This window comes from Kluyveromyces marxianus, chromosome 3, assembly GCF_001417885.1.
Source record: "Kluyveromyces marxianus DMKU3-1042 DNA, complete genome, chromosome 3".
In the NCBI taxonomy this organism is placed as follows: Eukaryota; Fungi; Ascomycota; class Saccharomycetes; order Saccharomycetales; family Saccharomycetaceae; genus Kluyveromyces; species Kluyveromyces marxianus.
The window spans coordinates 1,289,152-1,312,782 of NC_036027.1; the positions used below are offsets into that span (position 1 = coordinate 1,289,152).

General features: G+C 41.0%; 11 protein-coding genes across 11 annotated transcripts; 7 read left to right on the plus strand and 4 right to left on the minus strand.

The window, feature by feature from the left end:
* Positions 1-401: 401 nt before the first annotated feature.
* AIM2 lies at positions 402-1,163 on the plus strand (the record flags this gene model as incomplete). The annotated part of the gene is made up of 1 exon (XM_022819128.1): positions 402-1,163. One exon carries the CDS (start codon positions 402-404, stop codon positions 1,161-1,163), a length of 762 nt encoding a protein of 253 aa, XP_022675726.1.
* Positions 1,164-1,455: 292 nt separating this feature from the next.
* FLC2 (flavin adenine dinucleotide transporter FLC2) lies at positions 1,456-3,807 on the minus strand (the record flags this gene model as incomplete). Its single annotated transcript, XM_022819130.1, has 1 exon — positions 1,456-3,807. The coding sequence occupies one exon, from the start codon at positions 3,805-3,807 to the stop codon at positions 1,456-1,458; it is 2,352 nt and encodes a 783-aa protein (XP_022675727.1).
* An 873-nt stretch (positions 3,808-4,680) lies between these two features.
* Positions 4,681-6,342, minus strand: KLMA_30601 (uncharacterized protein; the record flags this gene model as incomplete). The annotated part of the gene is made up of 1 exon (XM_022819131.1): positions 4,681-6,342. The coding sequence occupies one exon, from the start codon at positions 6,340-6,342 to the stop codon at positions 4,681-4,683; it is 1,662 nt and encodes a 553-aa protein (XP_022675728.1).
* Positions 6,343-8,657: 2,315 nt separating this feature from the next.
* On the plus strand, positions 8,658-10,781 carry ACS1 (acetate--CoA ligase 1; the record flags this gene model as incomplete). Its single annotated transcript, XM_022819132.1, has 1 exon — positions 8,658-10,781. The coding sequence occupies one exon, from the start codon at positions 8,658-8,660 to the stop codon at positions 10,779-10,781; it is 2,124 nt and encodes a 707-aa protein (XP_022675729.1).
* A 234-nt stretch (positions 10,782-11,015) lies between these two features.
* Positions 11,016-12,068, minus strand: KLMA_30603 (DNA polymerase alpha subunit B domain containing protein; the record flags this gene model as incomplete). Its single annotated transcript, XM_022819133.1, has 1 exon — positions 11,016-12,068. The coding sequence occupies one exon, from the start codon at positions 12,066-12,068 to the stop codon at positions 11,016-11,018; it is 1,053 nt and encodes a 350-aa protein (XP_022675730.1).
* Positions 12,069-12,391: 323 nt separating this feature from the next.
* On the plus strand, positions 12,392-13,477 carry KLMA_30604 (putative nitronate monooxygenase; the record flags this gene model as incomplete). Its single annotated transcript, XM_022819134.1, has 1 exon — positions 12,392-13,477. The coding sequence occupies one exon, from the start codon at positions 12,392-12,394 to the stop codon at positions 13,475-13,477; it is 1,086 nt and encodes a 361-aa protein (XP_022675731.1).
* Positions 13,478-13,868: 391 nt separating this feature from the next.
* MRPL11 (mitochondrial 54S ribosomal protein uL10m) lies at positions 13,869-14,597 on the plus strand (the record flags this gene model as incomplete). The annotated part of the gene is made up of 1 exon (XM_022819135.1): positions 13,869-14,597. One exon carries the CDS (start codon positions 13,869-13,871, stop codon positions 14,595-14,597), a length of 729 nt encoding a protein of 242 aa, XP_022675732.1.
* Positions 14,598-14,885: 288 nt separating this feature from the next.
* TRM8 (tRNA (guanine46-N7)-methyltransferase) lies at positions 14,886-15,728 on the plus strand (the record flags this gene model as incomplete). The annotated part of the gene is made up of 1 exon (XM_022819136.1): positions 14,886-15,728. One exon carries the CDS (start codon positions 14,886-14,888, stop codon positions 15,726-15,728), a length of 843 nt encoding a protein of 280 aa, XP_022675733.1.
* A 241-nt stretch (positions 15,729-15,969) lies between these two features.
* STL1 (uncharacterized protein) lies at positions 15,970-17,997 on the minus strand (the record flags this gene model as incomplete). The annotated part of the gene is made up of 1 exon (XM_022819137.1): positions 15,970-17,997. One exon carries the CDS (start codon positions 17,995-17,997, stop codon positions 15,970-15,972), a length of 2,028 nt encoding a protein of 675 aa, XP_022675734.1.
* Positions 17,998-19,515: 1,518 nt separating this feature from the next.
* SCW4 (putative family 17 glucosidase SCW10) lies at positions 19,516-21,069 on the plus strand (the record flags this gene model as incomplete). Its single annotated transcript, XM_022819138.1, has 2 exons — positions 19,516-19,537; positions 19,874-21,069. 2 exons carry the CDS (start codon positions 19,516-19,518, stop codon positions 21,067-21,069), a joined length of 1,218 nt encoding a protein of 405 aa, XP_022675735.1.
* A 1,219-nt stretch (positions 21,070-22,288) lies between these two features.
* KLMA_30609 (cell wall integrity sensor MID2) lies at positions 22,289-23,380 on the plus strand (the record flags this gene model as incomplete). The annotated part of the gene is made up of 1 exon (XM_022819139.1): positions 22,289-23,380. The coding sequence occupies one exon, from the start codon at positions 22,289-22,291 to the stop codon at positions 23,378-23,380; it is 1,092 nt and encodes a 363-aa protein (XP_022675736.1).
* Between the last annotated feature and the right edge of the window lie 251 nt (positions 23,381-23,631).

The window sequence follows — 23,631 nt, forward strand, 5'->3', positions numbered from 1 at the left end:
CACTTCCTGCAAGCTTTCTCCGGTCGTAAATAAAGAAGTACTAATAATTTCACGCTCCGTCCGTAATTACTGTTGCTCTAGTAAATTTACTCTAGTATGAGTATATCTTCATGTGTGCCAAGGTAACGGTTGATAAAGAACGTATATACAGGTACTCTTACATTCGTCAATCTATAATGCCTACTGTACTGACCGCTATTACGTAAAAATATACAAAAAATCTTGGCTCTAATGAATACATAAAGGGAAGGAAAATAATGGAATTATTAAAACTAAAAAGTAAATTAAAGGTATGAATAAATGAATACTTGCAAACTTCCGGTTAGTTTTAGCCTAAGAAAATCACTCATCAAAGGTAACTTCATCAATTTATATTAGGTACTGTAAAGAACAAACTCAAAATGGCTTCTAATCCTCCAGGTAAGTGTTGTGTCGAAGGGTTTTATCACGAAGGCACCCCATCTGGTAAAACATCTGAATTATATGGTTTAGAGACATACGTTGCTGGCCCAGAATCATCAAAGGATGGTAATGTTCTAGTTATTCTCACTGATGTCTACGGTATCAAAGTTAATAACGTTTTGTTGATTGCTGATCAATTGGCCGCTATATCTGGTTATAAAGTGTACGTCCCTGACTTTTTATTTGGTGATGAAGTCGGCAATGACGTTGTCATGATGGATGGTACATTTGACGTGGCAGGCTGGTTGCAAAGACACAATGTTGAAAAGACACATGGCCTTGTTAATGGCTTTTTAACAAGTTTGAAGAGCGATGTCAAACCAAATAAGATTGGTGTTATTGGATACTGTTTCGGGGCCAAATATGCTATCAAGCAAATCGATTCTGAAAGTGGTTTGGCTGATGTTGCTGCAGTTGCACACCCATCGTTTGTTGATATTAAGGAAGTCGAAGCTATTGGTAAGAGACCACTTTTGATATCTGCTGCTGAGAACGATACCATTTTCCCTGAAGAATTAAGACGTCAAACCGAAGATTCATTGAAGAAAATGGGAGCTAATTATCAACTCAACATTTTCGGTACCGTAGCACATGGTTTTGCTTGTAGAGGTGATTTGAGTGTTCCTCAGGTTAGATATGCCCAAGACAAGACAATTGAAGATCAAGTGTCATTCTTCAAATTCTACTTCAACAACGTTTAAGCAGCGCTATATTTTTTGTTCGTACAATCCTAGATGACCTCTATCATTAGGATAGATATTAAATGGCGTATCAGATGAATTTCAATCAATATTGGCTTGTTTTATGTTTTCTAGATATACTTATATATATATATATCTGATAATGTCGAACTATAGTCTGATTAACATCATTCACCTGGTTTCTATAACAATAATCAATGTACCAGCGCTCCGCGTGTTCATATTAATATACAATCTTTTAAAGGGAACTAACTCTCCCTTAAAGAGTACATGCATCTTATTTTTGCATTTATCACAAGTATGGCATATTATTCTCGGGACTACTTTTCTTCGGTTTATTGAAGCTGGTGTAGCTAGGATTTTCATTCAGATATGGGTTGCTACCGGAGTAACCTTGATATTGTGTATTTGTAGAGAAGGAAGTTTCTGGTTTCCGTAGATTACCGCTTGGAGCGGCTGGTATACGTGCATAGTTTGTAGTATTATCACCCATAACTGCTGATGTAGGTTGTAATGGTTCATTTACACTACCAGAGTCAAATCTTCTCGACTGAGATCCTACATCATAAGTGCTGTTAGATTCGTCAATATCTTCATCAAACAAAAGTCTTGCGGAGCTATTAGGATGCTTCATCTCAAATTCTACAGGAGAACCGTCGTTGTTATTCATCACGGTTCTACCTAAGTCAAAGAGTTCACCAGCATCGTTTTTGGGCTGAACCTTAGGAATAAAGGACACACGGTCATCTTTCATTGGTTGGTAGCGAGCATCTGGGTTCTTGTAAACTAAGGCTAACACACAGGTGACAATAGTGAATATCATAAGGAATAATGCAAACACTGCATTAACGACGAATAAGATAACTGCCATGACACTAGAAACAACCGAAGGTTGTCCAAAGAGATTTGAGAAAAACAAAAATAAAAGAGAGTTGAATAAATTGAGAGCATGGATAACGATGTTGAAGGCATTTGTACGCTTGTCCAAGTAAGGTCTAGCCCAACACAAAGCAACAAAATATGCCAACTCGATGATGAAAACAATCATAGCTTGAGGTTTACCTTCTCCTTGTAGCACTGCTACGAACAATGATCTCAAGAAAGTATATCCTAGTAAAGGCATTAACCACCAGTATAGTTCAGCTTTAAATTGAACGTAAAGGAAACCAAATCTGTTCAAAAAAGTCGAATCACCATAAAGCATATATGCTGGAGTTTTGTATAATCGAGTTGACTCTCTTCCTCTTAACACAACCCTACTCACGCCGTATACTAATAGTATTGAAATGATCGCTAATACTGCGACAGCATCAAGAACGACGGCAACCGAATCACGTTGAGTGAACTCCCAGATGGATAGAATTGAGACCTGTGGGAATGCAATAATACAAATTCTGTAAAGCGTACCCTTGATAATACTACCCCATGATCTCCTATATTCATAAAATTTCGAAGTTTCTTTCATATAGCCAGCTTTGGTCAATAACTCAATGACTGCTTTAAAAACAGCCATTCCAACGACCATGCAGAAAAGGAAGAAAAGAGTGAATACAATACCTGTTAAAAATACATTACTCAACTCAATCCCTCCAAGGTATGCTACACGTTTGATACCAGTTAAAACTAGGACCTTAGTTGAATAATCAGTTGTGTTTCTTTCATTTGTCGTATATAATTCAGTATTGGACAAAAGTTTACTGAAGTCATAACCACTATCAATTAATGTTCTCTTTTGAATACTAGGCTGAATGTTAGAAATGGATTTTCTTGCGAAGTCCTTGATGTGAGAACTCAAGCCTCTCTTTTGAACTGACACGGATAAAATATCTTTGTTTGAAACGACGACTACTGGAGTTCCACCAGTTGCCTTAACGTACCAGTCGAAAATATCTTGTAGAAACTTGACGTTGATAATACCCATAGACCATTGGAAATTTTGAGTCCAGGCAGCAGCAATAGGAGGTACACGAGCAACACCCATCATGGAAGTGATAGCCAAGTTCTGGAAATAAACAAACAAGGAGATGGAGTTTGAAGCGATATGTGCTGCTGTGGTAGAATGACCAATGACGGAAACTATGGCTGAGGTCAAGACACCCAACCCAGAGATAGCCGCAATGGCCCATGACGCGTACTTAGTTTGAACGGTTTTACCGTTAGAAAGAACAGCTTGGACGCAAGCTAGTGGTGTTGCAAATGCAGTATCACTACTAGAGTATGCAATAACACGCACTTGAGCATCCAAATCAGGAACTGTGTATGCAATACCTGGGATTTTCTTTGTTAGATCGTTATCTTTGTCCAAGGTATAAGACGATTTGACTTCAATTCTTCCGGCGCTTAACGGACAGACTGCATTTTCCTTGAGCTCACATAGATCAAATTTTTTGTTCAAAACGTTTAACCCATATACAATTAACTCTGCCTTCGCAACAACCTTCTCACTAATGGTAGTCGTTGCATCCACGTTGAAAATAGCACTTCTATTATGAGGGAAAAATGTTACATCAAAAAAGGATGCAGAAAACTGCGAATTCTCCATACATGTAAGGAGCGACGAGGTCTGGATATACTTTAACGCGCTTGCAAAGGGCAAAAGCATCAGCGTCGCTACAAAAGTCACGAGTAGAGATAGCGAACGCATTTTGCAAATTTACTACTACTAATTCTCTTTTCTATTGCCTCACTATCACGGAGTTTCCTAAGTCAAAAAGAGAATGAGTGAAGGTTAAACGTTTTGATGCGCTTAACTATTCTAGTATTCTAATGCTTGTCTCTTTAATAGAAGCGATAAACTCTTTTTTCAACTTAAAAGTTTTGTTAAATCAGTTTCCTAAAGCTTATACTTTTCTTGATTTTGATATATAATTCCAAAATTGAAATCGTTATTTTTGGAAATAAGAAAACAGAGAGAATGACAGACAGCACGCGAATGGGGTCTAAAATAGAAAGACACGCTTTGAAAGTGTAAATCCAAAACAAGGCTTAGATTTTTGGACTCCGAATTCTTGCGGTTAACTAAAATTTACAAACACATATACATAATATATTCACCCCGCAATGCTGGGACTAAATAATTCCAGTGATCTTTAAATTTGAGAGTGCTGTGGAACCTTTATTCAACCGTTCCAAGGACAGAATTGATAATGCAATATAAAACACACACGTTATTGATGCGTGTAGCCAAAAACGGAATATACTAAGGCAAAGAGAAAAGATTTTGATTTTTTTTATTTTATTTTTTTTTGACTTTAATTTTGTTTCAGCTGGAGAAATGTTGTTCACGTGATACTCACGTGGTTATTTGACTTTTATATGTCTATAGCGGTTTAACTACATAGATAATGCGAGTTTACTCTGGTGACATAAAAGCAACGATGAAAAGTGCATAATAGGTACGTATTATTTATCTACTGTTTAAGTCCATGTTAAGAATGAAAGAGAGTGAAAGAGAGTTGTAACAAAAAAAAAAAAAACTAGAAGCAAAGGGCTGGTGAAAGAAGGTCTATATCAACGACTAGATCTTACCTGAAGATTGTGTGTTTAGAACTTCAACGGACTCCTCGACATCTTCTGAATCTTCGGCTCTCACACCCAACGTGGACATGTCGTAACCGGAACTTTCCAAGTATTCATGGAACTTTCTATCTTCTTCAACGATGGCATCAGGGTCTAGTTCGGGTAAGAATAATAGAGCTAGGAACCCAGAGAACATGCACAAAGCAGTAGCTACCCAGAATGGTGCCCTCATACCATTGGTGGTGTTGGATCCACCTGCGTTCTTTATAATCTGAGGAAACACGTATGTACCCACGAAAGCACCTATTTTACCTGATGCGGCAGATATGGAGTATAAAGTTCCTCTGACTGGTGTAGCGTAACTCTTGGCAGCAATTAGGCCAATATTATCACCGGTGGAGAAATCACCCAAGGAGGTAAAGATACCGAAGATAACAGTGAAAGCTGCAATATGCTTCTCTAACGTAACAAACCCGCATGTCATACCAATTCCGACAAAAGCTTGGGCAAGCAAACCAAGACCGATAGTGAGACGAGGACCAATATAATCTGCGAAAACGGCACCAAGGTAACCACCAGGGATGTAGAAGAATGTGAACAAAACATTCCACGAGAATGATTCTTTCAAAGACGCTTTGGCACCGGGTTTGTTCTTGCCCAAAAGATTTTTGATGATCAACGAAGAGTAAATACCGAAAGCGTAAGATGAGAAGTTGAATAGGAACCAGATGATGGAAATTATAGTGGTACGGAACCAGTAAAACTTAAACACAAGCTTGTAAGGCATCACCTTGTTGAATCTAGATGTGGTAAAGCTTTTACTTTCTTTGAATTTCAATCTTAGAATGAATAGAGACAATGGTGGGATAGCACCCAGACCCAAAGTTAGTCTCCAAACCCACTGCAACCTATGTTCACCAAAAATGCAAACTAGAACCAATGGGACAATCGCAGCGAAGAGCCCACCCCAGTTGAGCATCAAGTTGGTAAACCAGATAAACCAACGGTTTCTTTTCTTTGCAGGCAATAAGGCACAGGCTTCGGCGGCAGCAGTTGATCCCGAAGGGTATTCGGATCCAATACCAATACCAAGAAAGAATCTATAAGCGGTAATAGCAGTGAAAAGGCCACCTGCTTTGGTAGATGTGGTTCCTGCACCCCAGGCACCGGCTACTAATATGGAAAACACGATCAAAATCAAGTTTCCGAGTAACATGGCTAACTTACGAGAATAATGATCTGCAAGGTAACCAAAAGATAATTGGCCTAAAACGATACCAGCAAACGCAATTGAAGAAACATTTTGAATGGCGCTAGAGTTAGAGTATTGCTTGCCGTAGATTTGGGCCAAGCAAGTTGAAACGGCACCGATTGAAGAATTGATGTAACCGTCACTGAACAAACCGGCACCACAGGTAAAAATTGGCCATAGAATGGGTAATTGAGCGAAAAACCCCTTTTTCTCTCCATTTGAAGCTTTAGCACTATCTTCCGCAACAATACCCTCGGTAACGATTTCATAGCTCTTCTCTGTGTCCTGTGGATAGTCATCAATGTTGTGATTTTCGGATGGGGACGATTGCGAGTCTAACTTTCCAGGATCATCGTAGGTTTTATTCCAAGTGACTTCCTTTCTGAATTGCTCTCTCAAGAATCTCATGTGTCCATTAAAGGACTTTGGCAAGTCCCTGGTAGCAGGGTGCTCGAGATGTCTCCTGTCGGACGTCATATTCTTTATTACCCTTGGTATTCAATTTCTCACTCAGAAGCTCACGTACAACAAGATTTGTATTGTGTATGCAGACGAAAACCAAATGCCGTGTACAGATGGGGAAAACAAAGTAAGAGTAAAAAAAAATATTAAGAAGAAAGGAAATAAATCAATGATGATAAGGGGTGATGGAAGGCCAAGCCAAGCCAAGATCAATGAGTTATTTGCCAAGGCATCTAGTTATCAAGCACTATTTATAATTTCAGGATCAAGGAGACTGCTGAGAAAAAAATTTTCAGGGTATTCAGAGAGTGCTCCAAGAAACGCCGAGAAATATGGATTAGGCTCGAGAGTTAGTTCGACTTCGACTATGGAAACCTCTGAAACACGTGTAGATATCAGGTAGAAACAAGACCTAAGGGCTCGAGAGAGCAGACAGAAATCAGTATAGCTTAAAATTTTCAGATCCCGTAGCATCAAATAAAGCACAAACTGCCACGTGTAAAATTCCAGTGCAAATATTGCTGCTGCGACCAGTTATTTAGTCCCAAACGAGTATTTAATGTAACTGTTGAATCAAGATTTAAATTGGATCCAGATTTAATTAAGCAAGCCTCCATTATAAGGCAAGCACGTTCCAAAATATCTTTTAGATTAGATTATGGTAGAAAATTAAAAGAAGTAGATAGCTAACTACAGAAAAAGAAAGAACAAGGACAGGAAAATCCTTGGCCTTTTGCCCCCATCATGGGCGCCAAATTGCGCAAACAGGGAAGTACACGTGATCCATTAATTGTTCGGCAAAGTCCGCATGAGACTTGCCTTGGGAACTCGGCACGTGGATAGACCAGTACGTCAATATTATAACACCGAAGCCTAAACAACAACAAAAACCCATTCAGGCACAATTGACACGCTGTCACCAGATCTTCTGACATGAGAAAGGACCCTGAATTCTCTTGCTTATAGGATCATCGTATAGAGCAGCAACAAAGCCTGCACACACTCACGTTCATGAATGCTGACACTACTCCGATTTCCACATTGCTATTGCCCCTCCTTCTCTCTCCGCACTATTGACCACATATGTGTGGTCCAATGGAGCTTCTCAAGTTAAACTCCCTTGAGCTTCCGGTTTAACCGCTGAGCTGCGATAAAACAGCCCCTCCATCAGCAGAGCTGAACAAGGGGCTGGCTGTCCGTCGTTTCCCTCTCTCTCTCTCTCTTTCTGTCCCTGCTTTGTCAGGCTGCTACGGCTGTCGCTGTGACGGACTGTCGCTGCGGCTGCGGCGGGGCGAGGCGAGGTGAGGGAGAGAGCAAATATTACCCGGACCAAGTATCCAAACAGTGGAGAACAAAAAACCAAAAAAAAAAAAAAAAAAAAAAAAAAAAAAGAGGTAAGCAACAGAAAACCGAGGAGAGGAAAAGTGGTGCATGACCCAGGCACGGCTGACTCAAAAATTGTAACCAAAAAATATCAAGTTCAACATCTTGCCGTACCGTCTCTGTGTTTCGTTGAGCTTTGTCTTTTGTTTGTTTGTTTTTTCCTAGCAGTTGGGCTTCTCTCGTTTATGCTACTTTATTTTCCCCGCCAAAAATTTGGAGAGCCCAAAAATGCTCCACATATCGGCAAAAGGCTCGCAAAAGGCGTCCTTCTGGCCGCCCAATAGAGCTGCGGGTTTCACTGGAACTGTGCTCAATCAAGCCCAAGTACATTCTGTCTTTTGTCCCATATGACTTGTCTCCATTTCAGTTGCGTAGCAGGCTTGTATCCTTAGTTTTTGATCTATGAAAGAGGGGAAGCAGTAGGGGAGTAGAGCAGGGTTCAGCCCGACGTCTTGGGTAGAGGACACTAGAGAAACGAGAAGCCAGTAAGGCAAAAAAAAAGGCAGAAACAGTAAGTAGTGTTGTAGTAGGAGTAGTGCGATGGTCAATTGATGGGTGATAAGTGAGCGTGATAGAGATGATATTCTCCCATTGGTACATGCGCTGTGTTCTGTGATATAAGCCATTTCCTTTGTCTGGCGGTGATCATCAATCATCTGTATTTTATGCCGGGCCATCGATGAGGGGAACATCGATTTCGCCGATTTGTAGTCCTAAAGCGAAGGAATATTTAAAGGGCATGCAAGTCCGTGGTTACGTTCCAACCTTGGTTTTCTGTAATCCACGTCCCATATTAACATTTATATAATATATATATTAATTATATATAGTATCAAGAATAAGCACATACAACAAAGGAAACCAATTGTCTGCCCAATATGTCTCCTGCTGTTAATACTGCGACTCCACAGGACCCCATAATTACTATGAAAAACGCCAGCGCCACTGATGCGTCTTCTAAAGAAAAGAAAACTTTTGAATATGAACATTTAACCTCGGTGCCAGTTGTCCATCCAATTCCCATTACTGAGAGGTTGAGCGCCGAAGCCGCTAGGAACTACAAGCCAAACTTGCCAGGTGGCTTTGAAGAGTACAAGGCATTGCACAAGGAATCATTGGAAAACCCAGCCAAATTCTACCATGAGCGGGCTCAGCTGTTGAATTGGTTCAAACCATACGACCAGGTTTTTATTCCAGATTCTGAGGGGAAACCCACTTTCGAAAACAATGCCTGGTTCACCAATGGTCAATTGAACGCCTGTTACAACTTGGTCGATCGTCACGCGTTCTCCCAACCAGATAAGGTTGCCATTCTGTATGAAGCTGACGAGCCGGGCCAAGGTTACAGCTTGACCTATTCCGAGTTGTTGGAACAAGTGTGCAAAGTCGCACAAGTTTTACAGTACTCAATGAACGTCAGGAAGGGCGACACTGTCGCAGTGTACATGCCCATGATCCCAGAAGCCTTGATTACCTTGTTAGCTATTACGCGTATTGGTGCAGTGCACTCTGTCGTGTTTGCTGGTTTCTCTTCAAACTCCTTGCGTGATCGTATCAACGACGCTTATTCGAAAACTGTCATTACCACTGACGAGTCTAAAAGAGGTGGTAAGACAATTGAGACGAAACGCATCGTTGATGAAGCTGTCAAGGAAACTCCCCAAGTCACTAACGTGTTGGTCTACAAGCGTACGCACAACAAACATATCAGATATGTGCCTGGTAGAGATTTGGACTGGGATGAAGAATTGAAGAAATACAAGTCTTACTATCCTTGCGAACCTGTAGACTCAGAACATCCATTGTTCTTGTTGTACACTTCAGGGTCGACTGGTGCTCCAAAAGGTGTCCAGCATTCAACCGCAGGTTACTTATTACAAGCGCTTTTGAGCATGAAGTACACTTTTGACGTTCAAAAAGACGACGTGTTCTTTACCGCTGGTGATATTGGCTGGATCACTGGTCATACATACTGTGTTTATGGACCATTGCTTTCAGGGTGCACAACTTTGGTCTTCGAGGGTACTCCAGCTTATCCAAGTTTCTCTCGTTATTGGGAAGTCATCGATAAGTACCAGGTCACCCAATTTTACGTAGCACCTACCGCTTTGCGTTTATTGAAGAGAGCTGGTGACTCCTACACTGAAGGGTTTTCCCTCAAATCCTTGCGTTGTTTAGGTTCCGTTGGAGAACCTATTGCTGCCGAAGTTTGGGAGTGGTACTCAGAAAAGATCGGTAAGAACGAACTACCTATTGTAGACACGTACTGGCAAACCGAATCTGGTTCCCATTTGGTGACACCATTAGCAGGAGGTGCAACTCCGATGAAACCAGGTTCGGCTGCTTTCCCATTCTTTGGTATCGATTTGGCTGTATTGGATCCAACCACGGGCGAAGAACAAACAGGACAACATGCCGAAGGTGTCTTGGCGATTAAAAGACCATGGCCTTCCTTTGCTAGAACTATTTGGAAGAACAATGACAGATTTTTGGACACATACTTGAAACCATACCCTGGCTACTACTTCACTGGTGATGGTGTTGCCAAGGATAAGGACGGATTCTTCTGGATCTTAGGTCGTGTGGACGATGTTGTTAACGTTTCCGGTCACCGATTATCAACTGCTGAAATTGAAGCCGCCATTATTGAAGATGATATGGTAGCTGAGTGCGCGGTTGTTGGATTTAGCGACGAATTGACAGGGCAAGCAGTGGCAGCCTTTGTTGTGTTGAAAAATAAATCCAGTTTAACCGCTGCTAGTGATTCCGAATTGCAGGATATTAAGAAACATTTAATATTAACGGTTAGAAAAGATATTGGACCATTTGCTGCTCCAAAGCTAATCGTTTTAGTTGATGATTTGCCAAAGACTAGATCAGGTAAAATTATGAGACGTATCTTGAGAAAGATTTTGGCTGGAGAATCTGATCAATTAGGAGATGTTTCCACCTTATCTAACCCAGGTATTGTAAAACATTTGATTGATTCGGTGAAATTGTGAAGGTGCTTCGTAATTCTTCAACTAATCGATCCACCCATCATATGTTATTATTTTCTGTCTACACTTGGAAATATGGTAAATATTATTATGCCATTACATATTTCCCTTTGTACATATCTTTCTAGTAGGTATTTGAGTTATATATTTATGAATTGTAAGAAATAATGCGGCATGCTGTATTAGAGTATAACCTTACCTTTCTTCACTTCGCTAGGTAGAACTGATGAAGCAGAGTTATAATGCAATAAATGTCTTTCCCGTCTCAGCCAAAATAGCACGTTTCTCTCTTTGCAACCTTTTGACAACACATGATCTAGACTGTTGATATAATGGGCTATTATTTGCAGAATGATCAGGAGTGATTGAGAACAGATTTGCATTTGTGCTTCTATTGGACTGTTTCTTCGGTGAGGGGCTTCTTGACTGAAGCGCAGGGGAGTTTGGAGCATTTCTAGTGGGAGATCCCGTTAACGACGGCGACATTCTTGATCTCACACTATTATCAAGTCTTAAAATAGTCATTGATGGTTTACTTCGCAATCCTCTGTTCGGAGTGGAAGGCGTACTCAGTGGTTTTTCGGAGACGCGTAAAGTGTCATTACCTGGGTCGCTAGTATTAGAAAGTCTTCTTGATGATAGGTTTTGAGTACTGTATGCCTTGTATACTCTCTCGATCTGCACTCGTTCTGCTAATTTCGATAAATACTTGATCATGATTTGCCAGCGATCTTGTTTATTAAAAACCTGTCTTTTTGTCGGGAGAACACTATACTGTTTTTTTATTATATCTTGGAGGCATTGGATTTTCCATGTAAGTGGAATATCATGTTCTTGGTACAGCCTACTTTCTAGCACTAACTTTTTGACATAAACGTCTTCAGAACTATCTGGCTTCAAGACCAGGAATGGAAAATCTTTAGGTAATGGGGTGTGGCTTCTGATAGGGTTGCCAGAAAGAATGCACATTAGTCTTGCCTTATTCTTACACCAATCAACAAGAATTCTGTGCGGATCTTCTCTTAGCATTGATTTGAATCTTTCCAGGTTATAAACCTCGTCAAGCACCACACTTCCATCGCCTAATTGTTCACCAGTTTGTGGGTTACTGTCCACTGGATAGAATGGACTTAATTTTTCAATATTCAGTCTTGTATAGCAGTACAATAGGGAGCGAAGCTGAAGATCTATGTCATCTTCTTGAACCCCATGGCAGAACTGGGGTCTCGCAGATTCGGAAATTTCGGTATCATTGCTAGAAAAGAAAGCAGAAACAAGGTTCACTAGCATGCGCTAACACAATATAATGGTCTTAGAATTAGTTTAGCTGTAGTCGTGCCAACCTTCCCACAGTTTACACTACCTTTGTGGAATAATAATCATTATTTCTTTGTTATCATCATTCTGTTTAATTGAAGATTCCAGTGTTATTTAGAAATAAAGCCTTAAAAAAAATACCGGGGACCTCGATAATTATAAAGAAGTCATAATACTACAATAAAAGATCGATATGGAAAAAACAGAATATTGCGGGTAGTACTTTGGAGAAAGTATCGATGGCTTCGGGCATATAAGAAGTTTTTCCGACTATAGATCGTTTTGGGTTTTAAAAGATGGCTAATAGAAAGGTGTTAACGGAACTTTTAGGAATAAAATACCCTATTTTACTATCCCCAATGGCGGGAGTGTCTACGCCGGAACTGGCCGCAATTGTATCTAATGAAGGAGGTTTGGGTTCTCTAGGTTTAGGTGCTAGCCCAGTGGAAAAGTCTAGGGAGGCAATATTCAAGACGCAGTTGTTGACAGACAAACCCTTTCAGGTCAATTTTTTCTGTCATGAACAGGAACCGTTGAATAAAACGGCAGCAAACGGATGGACTTCCTTCATGGAACCAATCTTTGGTAAGTTCGGAGCTACTCCAAAGAAGGAACTAAAAAAGATTTATAAGAGTTTTTTGGAAGAGCCGAAGATGCTAGAATTGGTGCTAGATACGAAACCAAAAGCCGTTAGTTTCCACTTTGGTGTTCCATCGAAGGAAATAATTCAAGAACTTAAAAGGGCCAACATTGTCACTATGGCTACTGTAACACAGATAAGTGAAGCTAATGTTGCTCGCCAAGCAGGAATTGATATATTAGTTGCCCAAGGTGTGGAAGCGGGGGGTCATCGAGGGATGTTCAACCCTTCCGTTGATCCAGGCATTTTGACAAAAGATCTGGTAATGTTGCTTGTTAGCAAGATTGGTGATCCTTATGGAATACCAATTGTAGCTGCAGGTGGGATTATGAGAGGTAGGGATATCAAAGAGATGTACAGACTTGGTGCTGATGGATGTCAATTAGGGACAGCTTTCATTCAATGTAAGGAATCTGGGGCAAGTGAAGCCTATAGAGAAGCACTATTCAAACCAAAAATTATTACCCAGATTACTGACAGTATTTCTGGACGTCCTGCCAGAGCAATTTTCAATAGCTGGCATTCCGAGGTTGACATACCGAGCAGACCGCAAAGACCTTGTTATCCGAACGCCTATGATTTGGGGAAGCAGCTTCATTCGGTCTCAAGCTCAGTAGAAAATTCCAACACCAACAATCCGTCTTCTTTTGGTATACACTGGGCTGGCTCAAATGTTATCAAGAGTAGAAGACTAGATGCATCAAAACTCTTCCAAACGCTCGTCCAAGAGATTGACGAATAAGTCACGTGATTTAACAAATGATTAAAACTATAAAAGTCCGCACCATTATCTTAATTCCCAACTATAAAATACATATCAATCAAATACATAATCCTTTTTGTCATATTCTTTTTTGTCAATTCTAGATTTATAGAAAAGTAGTTATTGATGAAGAATCACCTCTTTTGTTAGGGTTTTGTCTTCTATATCATTAAACCTCATGCAATCTAACGTTATTGACCTAGTAAAGACTACTTTTTTTTTTTCAGCTCTATAGATTTTCACTGTAACGAATAACAAGAAAGTGAAAAAAAGTGAAAAATTGTGGAAAGCATACATACAAACAGAGAAGTTTCGACAAAATACAAGATTTGAGACGAACAGAAGAGGCCAAAAGGGATATTCAACACCAATGCTTTCGACTATTCTAAAGAACTCGATAACAGCAGTCCGTGCATCCTATGCGGGGCCATCGTTTGTGAAGAGATTTGCTTCCACAAATGCTGCTGCTGCATCGGAAAGCATCAGAACAACAGTCAAGCCCTTGAACTCCCGTAAGACGTTCCTAATCGATTCATACAAGCACATGATGGACACCAGCCCTGTTCTTCTATTTTGTCATCACAATAACTTGATGAAGGGAGAAAATGCCCACTTCAGATCAGAGTTAAATAAGATTGGAGCCAAGTTGACAATATTGAGAAACAACTTATTCCAAGTTTACTTGAGGACATCTAGGAACCCGGATCCTGCTGCTCCAGTGAAACGTTCAGAGCAAGATTGGAACCACCCGTTACTACCTTTGTTTAAAGGTCCTACAGCAGCTATTTCTTTCAAAGAAACAGACCCTGCAAAGGTAAAAAAAGTGATGAAGCTACTTGAGAAATCCCAAGACAAACTCTTCATTATTGGTGCCAAAGTTGAAAACGATGCATATGACTTGAAAAAGTTACAATCCTTCAAAGATTTGCCAACAAAGACCCAACTTCAATCAGAACTTCTTGGACTCTTACATATATTAAGTGGTGCTGGTTTGGTGCAAACTTTGGAAGCTGGCTCAAACATGTTGTACTTGACTTTGAAATCTCACGAAGACAACATTAACCCTGAGAACAAGAAGAAGGATGATGAGGGAAATTAAGATATAGCTCATCATTCATACGTATTACATTATATCCTTGTACATATTCAAATTGCAATAGTGTTTGTTGTTGAAGTCATGTGACTCTGAAAAGAAAGTTCATCTCTTCTGTATCTATTCTCATTGAAAAAGTTTTTGACCATCAGAAAAACGTCAAAGCTATGCGATGAGATGAATATTTGATAGATGCCTGTAACTTCATTATTGCATTTTAAAAGTGAAAGCTCTTTACTCAGTTCTATTGTGTCTAGATAATCTGAGAATTCACAGATATTTGTTCGCTTTATCATGAGTTCTAACTCCAGACGTCAAGCATATCGTGCTGAGAAACAAGATCACCGTAATGAATTGAAGCACGTCAAAATCGATGAATCGGTTGTCGAGAAGGTTGACAAACTTTCTCTACCCAAGAAGAAGTTCTATAGACAGAGAGCACACTCGAATCCTTTCAGTGACCATCAGTTGGAATACCCATTAAGTCCAGATGCTATGGACTGGTCCAAGTTGTATCCATATTATTATGATGAGGATAAAAAACAAATGACAAAGGAAGTTACTGTTGCTGATATCGGCTGCGGTTATGGTGGTCTTATGATTGATTTGTCTCCTGCCTTCCCGGATAAGCTTATCTTGGGTATGGAAATCCGTGTACAAGTTACAAACTACGTTGAAGATAGAATTATCGCATTGAGAACCAACCATGCAAAAGAGAATAAAGAAGCGTATCAAAATATTAATGTATTGAGAGGAAACGCTATGAAGTTCTTGCCAAACTTTTTCCACAAGGGTCAATTAGAAAAGATGTTTTTCTGTTTCCCTGATCCTCACTTCAAACAAAGAAAACACAAGGCAAGAATCATCACAAATACCCTTTTAAGTGAATACGCCTACGTTTTAAGAGAAGGTGGTATCATATATACAATCACCGATGTTTTAGATCTACACGAGTGGATGGTAAGACACCTTACCGAACATCCACTATTCGAAAGGCTTTCGAAGGAATGGGAAGGTGAAGATAAATGTGTAAGCATAATGAGAAACGCAACGGAAGAAGGTAAGAAGGTTGAAAGAAATAAAGGTGACAAATACATAGCATGTTTCGTGAGATTACCAACCCCGGAAATAGTGTAATAATATAAAGCTCTAATAACACTTTATTCAATAAACTTATATATATAGCACTATCTGTGGCAATTAATAAAATAACAATTGTGTGCATTACAGACGTAAAATAGTTAAAAGTAATACAGAAATATAAAAAAGGAGGAGATATGAATACAGGTATTGATGGTATATTTGAATTTGAAACTTTAGGATGGAAAATTCTTAATCGTTATTTTTTACCTATTCTTTTCTTACACTCTGTCCTACTTTAGGAGGAAGGTGTTTCATCATCAACCGGTTGACTATTAGAAACTGCTCCATACTCAATTTGATCTGATGGATTAGTTCCAGCCAAATTCCGTACTTTATTATAGATGAGTGACACTGTTTCGGACCCTCTTCTCATGATTTTCTTCAACGGTTTCTTGTCAATTTTTTCATCCTTCCACTTCAAAACCTGAGCAAGAGTTGGAGGTGTGATCTCGTCCTTACCAAACACTGATTGAGACAAAGATTGCATACTTTTGCGAGATCTGGTAGATGGAGCAATATCATTTCCTTGATTAACATGATGAGATTGCTGCTCCATGTCTACAGAAGCGCCAGAATGGAAACTGAAAGTTGATGACCTGTCATCAAATACCGAATCCATGTCTTCTAACCGCAAACCTGCTGTTTCGGGATATACCTTGAGAACAACCCATGCGGACAAATAACAAGACAGTGTGTGGATCAAGTACATCCTCCAATGAATCTTTTCCTGCAAAATTGGAGTCATTATACCTACTAACCAGTTAAATAACCAATTAGTAGCTGTTGACGCAGAAGCCATTGCCGACCGAACTGTTGAAGGAGCAATTTCTACAGGGTATAACCAAGGAATGGGACCCCAGCTGTAACCAAAGAAGGCATTGAAAATAATCACAAATATCACCACTAATCTTGGAGTAGCAGAAATGTTCGCCCATAAGGAGATGGATATTGATAGTAAAGCGGTACCCATAACTAAAGCGCCTGATAATAGAATAGGTTTTCTACCCCACTTATCGACTAACTTCCAGGGCAAAACTGTTGACAGCGTGTAGATGATGGCATTGATACCCGTCATTAATAGTGCTTCTCTACCGACCCATCCAGCTTGTTCAAACACAAGAGGGGCATAGTAAGAGATAACATTGATACCATTCAATTGGGCAAACATCTGTGAGCTCATGGCTATTAACATTCTTGTTCTATAACGTTTGAAAGCGAAACGTAGAGATTTCTTTTCACCTTCCAGTCGAGATATTAGAACTGCTTCTTTAATCAGTCTATATTCCTCATGGGACTTTGAATCTAAAACGTCACCATCGCTATGTAGATCAGCAATGACAACAAGGCCCTCGATGTCGTGGTCATGGTTTAATAGCCAACGAGGAGTTTCGACGATGACGAATGATCCCAAAAACAACAACAGCCCCATAACACATTGAATAAACAATGGCAATCTCCAGGAGGTGTTTGATTTGATGTATGAGCAAGCATAATCAACCCAGACACTTGACGCGTAGCCGATAATGTTACCAGTGAATTCAATACAAGCTAATTTCCCTCTATTGTGAGGGGGGCTAATTTCCGATTGGTAGATTGGGACGATAGTACTCAACAAGCCTACGCCCACACCACTGATGATTCTGCCAAAGACCAAGCACCCCATTCTCCACGAGACAGTTTGAATTAAACCACCAATGATGAAAATAAGGGATCCGTATTTGATGGTGAAACGACGTCCAAATTTTTCACCAATGCTGGACACCATCAAGGACGACACCAAGGCACCGATTTCAAGGATGGAAACCATTGTACCGATTGTGGCAGCGGAAGGATTGTTGAAGTACAGCTTAAAATAAGGGCCGGTAATAATACCAGACATGACACCTTGGTCATATCCAAACAAGAACACACCAAGGGACACGAAAATGGAGGTGAAATACAAAAGACTTCTCCCGGTCAAATAACTGTCCTTGACCTGAAGGTGGTCTGTGTAATTTGGCGGGATTCTTTGTTGGTCAAAAGGAGCATTGTTGGGACCATTAGACCCCCCATTGGCACCCGTCGTATTTGACGTATTGAAGCTGCTTCTAAACTGCAAGAACTCGTTTCCATTGTTTTTGGGCACGTCATCCTGAAATAATGAGGGATGACCATGCTTCGTCAAATCAGAGGACTTTATCCTGTCATCTGGAGCATTGGTTCCAATACGTTCTAAAGGAGAAAGGCTATCGCGTTGGACTTCGCTTTTCTTAGAATCTGACATGGCAAACACAGTGTGAAGTTCCCTATGGTTTGGTATATACTCACAAAGTGACTAACTAACTCAATGACTCTCTTATAACTAGCAAATTTTATTTCTTTCAACCCCAGATTAATAGCATATAAAATGAGAAACTGTGCTCTAGGCTACTTGACCTAAGGAATGAATGCTGTGAAATTGTGTCAGTTTGGCTAATCACACTGTTTGATTACTTTGATCTTACCTCTTGACTGGGATGTGAACAAAACAAGTGCATTAGTAAGTGAGAAGATAAAGTAAATAAGTGTAAGGCTGGCAAGACGTGATGTGATGTGTTGTGAAATGTATAATGATAAAGGAAATTTAATGTATTAAAGTGGAAGGTTTCGGTAGAATACGTAAATAAACTTCTACCATACCATTCTCTGTGTATCCTCCCTGAAAAGGCAGCAGGGCCTGGATTTCTCGGTTCCAAATTGCCATGGAACCCGGAAACCCGTTTCGTGGGGGGAGAGTAGAAAAAAAAATTGCGAAACCGAAAAGGAGAGAAAAACAAAAAAAAAAAAAAAAATACAATAAAAAAACGTCATCGGCACATGACCATGATTGAAGCTCGCCCAGTCATTGCTGTTCTCCACTTCCCACTTTTTTCTCCTCGTCCTTGAGCACTACGAAAATAGAACTTAGGTAGACAATAGACTTTCGACGTTGTCTAGAAGTCGAGACACGTCTCGCCGTGTTTGTGTGTCCGGGTAATGAGACTAATGTTATCACGTGATAAGAAATGTCTTCCCCATTTTGTATCGAATCAGGAAACGGGATGGATGGATGGATGGATGGATGGATAGGCACAAGAAGCGCACAATATTTCATACTACTCTGATTTTTTATTTTATTTTTTTTTGGTTTTCGTTTCTTATTCTCTTCCAGTTTTGTTCTATTGATTTGATTTGATTTTTTTTCGCGCAGAGACTATCTCGATCGCCGTAGAAACCTTTGGAGAAAGGAGACGCTGACAAGATTTGCCCATTCCATTATCACTTTTTCGTTTCGTCTCGTTTCTTCTTCCACCGCTAAAATGATTCCCACACCCTCGAATCACTCCCCCCTGGAGAGTGAAGTGAAAGGGAATAATAATGAGTAAAGAGTAAAAAGACAAAGGGAGTGATCTCGAATAAGAAACGGTAGTTGGGTTGGGTTGATGTTCTCTAAATTCCAGAACAAGTATGGCTGCTACCACTACAGGTATATAGTGGATCTTTTCTTATTTGGGCCGGTCATAGTCTATTTTTTGGACCAACGTGGACACTTTACCTAGACTTTTCCGTAGATATCCTGATCTCAAATAAAAATTTCTTGGCATTTTTTTCGTTTCTCATTGTCTGTAGCTTACTTTTTTTAGGTTTTTTTTTGCATTTTCTTTTGTTTTTCGCAATCTACGAGCAAATACTACTTCTGGTACTAATTATTCCCGATCGGGTATCAGGATCGTCTGTAACAATGTGATACAGATTAGATACATCGCGACATTCTGCTATTTCAATGCAGGAAGGAAGACTATGGAGTATGTATGCTTCACGAAAAAAAGAACGGTGCTTCACGCTCCCCCTCCAGGAACTAGTGTAGCTATGGTGAAACAAGAGGAACTGGAAGATGTTTCTTTTCAGAAACCGCAACATGTACAGGCTTCTCTTAGTAGTGAGAGAAACAGTTTCATCAAGAAACAAGAGAGGCACTGATCTGTGACATGGCTGTTGTAGCGAAACGGTAGGGTATTGGGAAAGCCCGAAGACGTCAGGCCGGAGGGTATCTGGATCGGTTTGGGTATATAAGAAAGAACCATGTGTCAATTTGGAATCCCGGCTTTGTACTGAACGTTATGCTAACAGTGAGAAGGCAGAGGTAGCAAGAAAGCAAGCAATACATCAACAAACGCTAATAAGAATCGAGATCAGAAGCAACAAGAAAATGAGATTTGATTCCGTACTATCCAATGCCTTGGTTTTGGCATCCGTGGCCTCAGGTGCTGCAGTCCACAAGCACGCTGAGCAGGAGAAAAGAGATGTGACAGTTGTTGTTACGAACTTTGTGAATGTCAACGGTCAGGTTGCAGCCCCAGATCAGACCAGCACGGCGTATGGTGCTGCATCTAGCTCTCCAGAAACAACTACATTGGTACCAACTAGTGCTGTTGAAAGCCCTAGCTCAAGTTCTAGCCCAAGCTCTAGTTCCGGTTCAAGCTCTAGCTCTAGCTCTAGCTCTAGCTCTAGCTCTAGCTCTAGCTCCAGTTCCAGTTCTGGGTCTGGATCTGGGTCTGGACAATACAGCGGTGCTTTGGGTATCACATATTCGCCATACACCGACAGCGGATCGTGTAAAACGTCCGACGAGATCAAGTCCGATATTCAAAAACTGACCGAATTCGACGTCATCAGAGTGTACGATACCGACTGCAGCGGCTTGCAAGCCATTGTTCCTGAACTACAGGGCAACCAAAAGATATTCATCGGGATCTACAACATCGACAACATCGCCTCCAGTGTTAGTATAATAAAATCTGTATTTAACGGGGACTTCTCAAAAGTGTACGCCGTTTCTGTTGGTAACGAACTGGTCAACTCAGGCGCCAAGTCCGTCTCCGACGTCAGCAGCGCTGTCCAGTCCGCCAAGTCCCAGCTAAAGAACATCGGCTACAACGGTGACGTCGTCACCGTTGACACCTTGGTTGCTACAGAGAACAACACAGGCCTCTGTAGTGCCTCAGACTTCATCGCCGTAAACTGTCACCCATACTGGGACGGTCACGTGGACCCATCCAACTGTGGCCCATGGATCAAGCAGCAGCTATCCGATTTGTCCTCCACCTGCAACAACAACAAGAAGATCGTCGTGACCGAAACAGGCTGGCCAACACAGGGCTCCACCTACATCAACGCCGTTCCATCGAAGTCCAACCAAGACAAGTGCATCCAGTCCATCATTGACACACTAGGCTCGCAAGCTATACTGTTCACTACATACAACGACTACTGGAAATCTCCGGGCTCCCAAGGTGTAGAACAGTACTGGGGTATCTTTGGGGACAGTCCAGAGTAGAGTAAGCTGTGTGCCTCTTGTTCTATCGTTCTATTGTTTTATTTCGGCCTCGCCATGGCCTCGCCACAGCCTCCTCCAAACCAACCACATGTACCATTAGTTAATAACAGCACTCCTTTCAGTATGCAAATTATGTATGTATAATAAGAAAAAAAATACCCAATACCCAATAGTATATCCCTCCGCTGCCATTGTATCTAATCAAAACATCTCTTTCCAACATCACCTCCAAAAATTAAAAATAACCACTAATACACTACGACGCTACACGTATCCATACACAATCAAGATCGGAATGAGATTCAGATTCAGATTCAAATTCAAAAAAAGGAAAACGAAACACCACACACTACAGCTTGAATGTAATCATTACCTAAGATATCCCCAATGGCCCGTCCTTCCTACGCTTGCTGAAGTAACCATGGCACTGCCAAATCTCTCCTTCCCAAGTGGAAGTCTGACCCCCCGTCCAAGAATGCCCGGACAAGCCCATCCCCATTCATTGTGGTCCGCTCTGGGCCAACAGTGTGTGTAAGTTGTGTGTCAAAATGAGTTGAGTGCTGCTCACTAGGTAAATAGGTAAACAGGTAAACAGGTACATCACATCGGCTAGACAGTCCACTACGCGGCCAACTTCTTCCGCTTCTGGGAGAATCTAGCGCCAGTGGAAAATCGATGAAACCGAAACCGAAACCGTTAGTATCCAGCACACACACACACCTACTACACCCAACGAGAGCCCATTGTAGTACTGGCTGTACTTACTAGTCTAACTGATTTTACTGGTTTTACTCATCTGTACAGGCTGCTAGGCTGGGCTCTGCTGTTTCGGTTCCTGCTGCTGGTTGCTCTGTGTGCTCATCTGCTACGAAAAAAAAAGAAGAAGAAGAAGAAAAAGTTTCGAAACGTCAGAAAACTTCGAAAATTTCGAAACTTTTGGGAAATTTCGAATTTTTCCCACGTAAAGCGCGAGATTGGCGAAAGTTTTCTATGATCTCGCAGTATATAAGATTTCCAGATCACATTTATAGTAAAATATTATATATAAACAATAATAAAAGATATTGTTATAATAGCAGGAAAGGAGAGAGACAGTTTATTTGTGAGCAGGAACCTCAACGCCAGAGAGGCAATATAAGATCTGGAAAGACCACACCATATAGATACCCACTGACCACTTATTTTCTCTCAATCATTAAGCTCCAAGGTCCCAAGCACAATGATTTTCAATGCCCAGTTTCAGCTGCTATTATTAGCCCTTTTGGTGAAACCACTTCTGGGACAACAACAGACCACAAACGGGGAAACAGAAGCTGGTGTCAGCTCAGATAACAGTACCAGAAGTACGTTGACGCCATCTACATCGCAGTTGAGCTCGCAAAGTGTGCGAACTTCCCTGACTTCACTGGACTCCCTGAGCTCCAGTAGCTCGAGTTTCAGCTTCAGTTCAAGCGCAAGCGTAAGCTCGTTTCTGTCTTCGACCGGGGATTCATCGTCCCTAGATCTGTCTTCAACATTGCTGCATGAGAACACGCCGTCCAGCACCAGTCTGCCCACGAACACCTCGTCGAGTTTCTCTTCTACGTCGACAATTTCCTCCTCTTCGGGAAGAAATTCCAGCACAAGTTCTCTGGACGACACAACCACTTCAACGTCGTCCGAAGATGAAGACACCACCAGTTCGACGTCGAGCTCCTCCAGACGGTCCTCTTCGACGAAGTTCAGCTCTTCGACTTCTACTTCCAGCTCGTCCTCCGATCAACTCACTTCATTTTCGTCAAGCACCCCGACCTCTTCCCACGGCCGCGTGACCATCACGTCCGTGATTAATGGTGTTACCATCTTGTCGGACCGCTTCACCACAGTGACTTATACACCAACAGCCACGGCTGACGCAAAGGCCAACCATCACAGTGGTCTTAGCGAGAAAAACAAGCATGTTGTCATCGGTGTCGTAGTCGGTGTGGGTGTCCCACTTTTGATCCTCATTGCCGTGTTGATATATATCTACTGTATCAAGCCAAAGAGAACGAACTTCTTGAACTCAGAAGGTAAGGTGGTCACCGCCTACACCTCAGGGAAAGTTCCTAAGTGGTGGAAACGCTTCCTGGGTAAACAGACAGATGAATATGTGACTGAATCGCCTGATCCCGGCCTCAACGATCCTGCCGATCTGGGTCTCGGTAGAAACAACACTGTCGGTAGACACAATACAGACAGTCATAGAAAGTCACACTCCAATGAGTTGATGCTGGAAGAAGAAAAATACTACGATGATGACGGTAACGAGTTAAACGGTAGAAACTACTGAACTGATGCTCCTAATTTACCTCTTTAAGAAAAATATAACAAAATACCCCCCCCCCTCGGTGATCCTCACTATTAATATTTGCATGTTTTCTCCTATACATCTGAAGAAACACACGATTTCGCCAAAGCATGGATAGCATTTACTATGATTTGAAGTTTCCGCCTCCGATCGTCGCGTTGGGAAGCACAATGTGTCTGATAGATAAAAACAAATAAAAAAAAGCAATCGTTCTCTTGAAGTTAAAGAAAAAC